The 3,943-nt window shown below is 36.5% G+C and overlaps 1 protein-coding gene across 1 annotated transcript in view; it reads left to right on the top strand.

Moving 5' to 3' along the window:
• LOC107654564 (janus kinase and microtubule-interacting protein 3-like) overlaps positions 1-3,943 on the top strand; it is a 39,670-nt gene that overhangs the window by 7,044 nt on the left and 28,683 nt on the right. The window contains exon 4 of the mRNA XM_016441698.1: positions 1,201-1,439. Within this exon, the coding sequence (XP_016297184.1) occupies positions 1,305-1,439 (135 nt within the window). The 5' untranslated portion in view covers positions 1,201-1,304. The remainder of the gene's footprint in view (positions 1-1,200; positions 1,440-3,943) is intronic.

Raw genomic sequence — 3,943 nt, 5'->3', positions numbered from 1 at the left:
GTCGCTCTGTGGGAAGATTTGCATAACGCCGCCCAAATGTTCACGCCAAGAAAGAAGGCGTAAATTTTATTCTCGCTGTAGTATTGTTGCCGCCGCCATATCCTGAAGACGCTGTGTGCTTCGTTGTGAAAGCGAAACTACTTTGTTTGGTCTTCCAAAAGAGGACGATATCTGCTTCGTCATGCCTGGAGCTGATCCGTGCTGGTCGCTGAGGAAATACAACAGTATGGTGAGGGGCGTAACATTTCTGTCTCACGCTTGAGGTATTCGGCCAATCACAACGCACTGGATAGCTGGCCAATCACAGCACACCTCGCTTTTTCAGACCGATGAGCTTTGTAAAAATCGACGCGTTTCAAAAAGGCGGGGCATAGAGGAGAAACAATAATGTACAGTATGTGGAAAATAATGTGTTTTTTTTACTTTAAACCGCATAAACACATTTTATTACACCAAATACACAAAATAATGTTCTTTTTAGCAGCATCATATGACCCCTTTAAAGTCAACATGAAACTCAGTTTGCAACCCATTTTTCTTCCATATTCCTACGCTTTTAACTATCTAAAAGTGATAGCGCTGCACACCAGAAGGAAGCCATGACATCAGCTTGAAGGTTCATTGCAAGGGCAGAGCAACCCATGACATTTGAATAAAATATATTCTTTATTATTATTATTTTGAATAATGTGTATGGATTAATTGTTCCAGGAATGTGCAAACAGTAAATTGATCTTTTTTTATTTTATGACGACTTTAAACTATAGGAAGATACACAGTTAGAGAGATTAGAATAGAGTAGAATAGCTGTTTACTCACTAATATAAAGGTGTCTTTTTTTTTTTATTTGGATGAAAGTTATCATATCATAAAAGTTGTCTTGTGTTGATTTTAAGCCTGATGACCTCAAATCCTGTATGCAATCAAATGTGTGGCGTTTAGTCAATTTCTGTTTAGTGCAGTGCTTAAATATGACAAAATCATTTTTTTAGCAGAATGGATAATTAAGTGTTTTTATTCTAGAAAAAAAAAATACTGTATGTCCTGTCCAAACTTCCTATTTTAATTGGAAATTGGTCAGCAACAGAAAAGAAAATTGTATTTTTAATTTGTATTTCAAGCTAATTTGCTTTTAGTTAAACTATAATTGTTCTGTGTCTCAGTGAGCTTCATAAATACTCGTTTCCTTGTGAACTGCAGGTGGGCGGAAAGATGTAGCTGAGGAACAAACGGAAACCAATCTTGACCGTTCACGAACTCGGGTCATCCCTGAAAGGGGCGTGGCCTGTGGAGTACCGCACAACATGTCCAAGAAACCCCCCAGTGGGCGGCCCAAAGGGGAACGGCCTGATGCCATGGCAGCACTGCAGGCAGCCAATGAGGAGCTGAGGGCCAAACTCACTGAAATCCAAATAGAACTTCAGCAAGAGAAAACCAAGGTTAGAATCTAGACTAATTGTTTGTGTACCGGAATACATGCGAAAGTGTTCTGACTCCATTTCAGATGTATTATTTTGTTTATGTATTATAGTTTGACTACATTCAGTCTGGAAATAGCTTCTCAGTTGCAATATTGCTTTTAATGTTGACCCCATTTCCTTCTGTATATTTGAAAGATTTATTTTCTCTATAGAGTTCAGTCTCTTTGTTGTCACAAATCATCTGCTTATGTCACTACGATTGCGAATAAAGACTCTCTTTCTCTCTCTCTCTCTCTCTCTCTCTCTCTATATATATATATATAGACCATTGTTTATTTATTTATTTATTGGACAGTGAATTAATTGTCGATTTGAATTATTAGTTCATTATAGTTAATTGTTTTTTGATCAGTCAGTAATGACAGAATTAAAATTTTTGGCTGAATTATACCCAAAAATGTAAGTGTTATTAACAAGAAGTTCATCCTGATTCCATGTAAGAAGCACTCGAGAAATTCAATTCCTTTGAATTCAGTTGTAACAAACAAGTCTGATGCTCTCTCCAATAATGTTGATATCATGAACCTCTTATGTTTTATGGATCGGGCTCATTTTGTTTAAGTGGCTGCATTGCTCCATCATGTGTGTTCTGTTAGCTGCTTTATGGCTTCATTAGAACTGGGAAACAGAGTTAAATGAGGGTGAAACAAACTATAGGCATCCTATCAAAGCAGGTTCAATGTCAGGCTAGCTTGTGACTGACAGCAGGTCAGGGGGAAATGATTTAGCTTAGTCCGTTACATCTGTGTCTTTTTGATCTCAAGGGTGAAGTTGGTCTTTAAGAGGCATGAGAGTATCCAAACCATCCATTTCATGGCCTGATGATTGACAGATGGGTGTGAACCTCTGTTCACTGTCTTATGAACACCTCATTTGATTTGATCGAGGTTGAACACAACTCACTAATGTCTCAGTTGTTCTGTTTTGACATTGAACTGAAGACATTCTCGGAGATTAAATACTAATTTACTAGGTTAAACCTGTGATCTAAGGAATTTCCTACATGGAAAAGACACAAAAGACACAATGTAATTCAGAATGCGATTAAAAATAGATTGTAAAACCATTTAAAGTCCAGTGGGGTTCACATCTTGGGAAAAGTTAAAATTGTCTTGTCGTAGGCTTTTGAAACTTAGACTGAAAATGGCTACACTTTTTTTAATGCCAGTTCAGCCTGTAATAGAGCAAATAAACAGATTGTTCATGTACTCTTTCATTCTTTCATGTCTCTTGCTTAAAGAAAAAAATCTGTAATCGGTATCAGAATCAGCCCATTTGCTTACAATTGGAATTGTCCATGAAAAATCATGATTGGTGCATCTGAATTAACTTAAATGATTTTAGCAAATGGCTGCAATATAACAAAGAGTGAAAAATTGAAGGGGGTCTGAATACTTTCCGTACCCACTGTATATGCCCGTTTGGACCCAAAAATTCCAGAATTTCTTTTTTTGTTTTTACAAAAAATTTCTGTCAATTAAATACTTTTCTTTTGAAATTATTCATCAAATAATCCTGAAGAATGCTGCTTAATATCCACAAAACTATTAAGCACCATAGCTGTTTTCAAAAAATTTTCTTGTGCAGCAAATCAGCATATTAGAATGATTTCTGAAGGATTGTGTGACACTGAAGCCCGGAGTAATGATGCTGAAACTTCAGCTTTGCATCACAGGAATAAATTACATTTTAAAATATATTCAAATAGAAAACAGTTATTTTAAATTGCAATAATATTTCACAATATTACTGTCCTTGCTGTATTCTTAATCAAATAAATGCAGCTTTGGTGAGCATTAGAGACTTCTTTCAAAAACTTAAATAAATCTTACCAACCCCAAACCTTTGAATGTTAGTATAGTTATTTGTAATTGAATTTCCTGCTTAAATTTCTGTTTTAATATATATAGATGTGATCCATTTGGTCACACCTCTCACCCCTATCCTGCACATAGGTGTGTTTTCCTGTCCGCTCTTTGTATGTGTGTGTAGATTCTGCAGTGGCTCTCAAGATCAATACACGCATCTCAGGGTGAAAACAAATGAGAGCGAGGTTCTGCAGGCAAGGACACTAGAAAGTACCGATGGCCACCAACAAGCGTTCATGCTCAGAAAGGATTCTGTACTGTGCATTTAAACATCACACAGGATATTAATGTACCAACCCTTATGCTTGACCCTTTCACAATCGTTTAAAACAGTCTTAAGGGACACCATTATTACTCTAATTAATCATCATAATGTCGGCCACAGTTATAATAATGCTACCATTAAGAAAATGTCGGACTGATTTTAATAAGTGCTATCAGACAATGTATAGCGGATAGAATAATGAGGTTCAATTATCTCACAGTGGTCAGTGTGTGTGTGTGTGTGTTTGTGTTTGTGTTTGTGTTTGTGTGTGTGTTTGTGTTTGTGTTTGTGTGTGTGTGTGTGTGTGTGTGTGTGTGTGTGTGTGTGTG

Source organism: Sinocyclocheilus anshuiensis, unplaced genomic scaffold, assembly GCF_001515605.1.
Source record: "Sinocyclocheilus anshuiensis isolate Anshui unplaced genomic scaffold, SAMN03320099.WGS_v1.1 scaffold391, whole genome shotgun sequence".
Taxonomy (NCBI): Eukaryota; Metazoa; Chordata; class Actinopteri; order Cypriniformes; family Cyprinidae; genus Sinocyclocheilus; species Sinocyclocheilus anshuiensis.
Note: the sequence above shows the minus strand (reverse complement) of the source record. Positions and strands in the feature narration are given on the sequence as shown.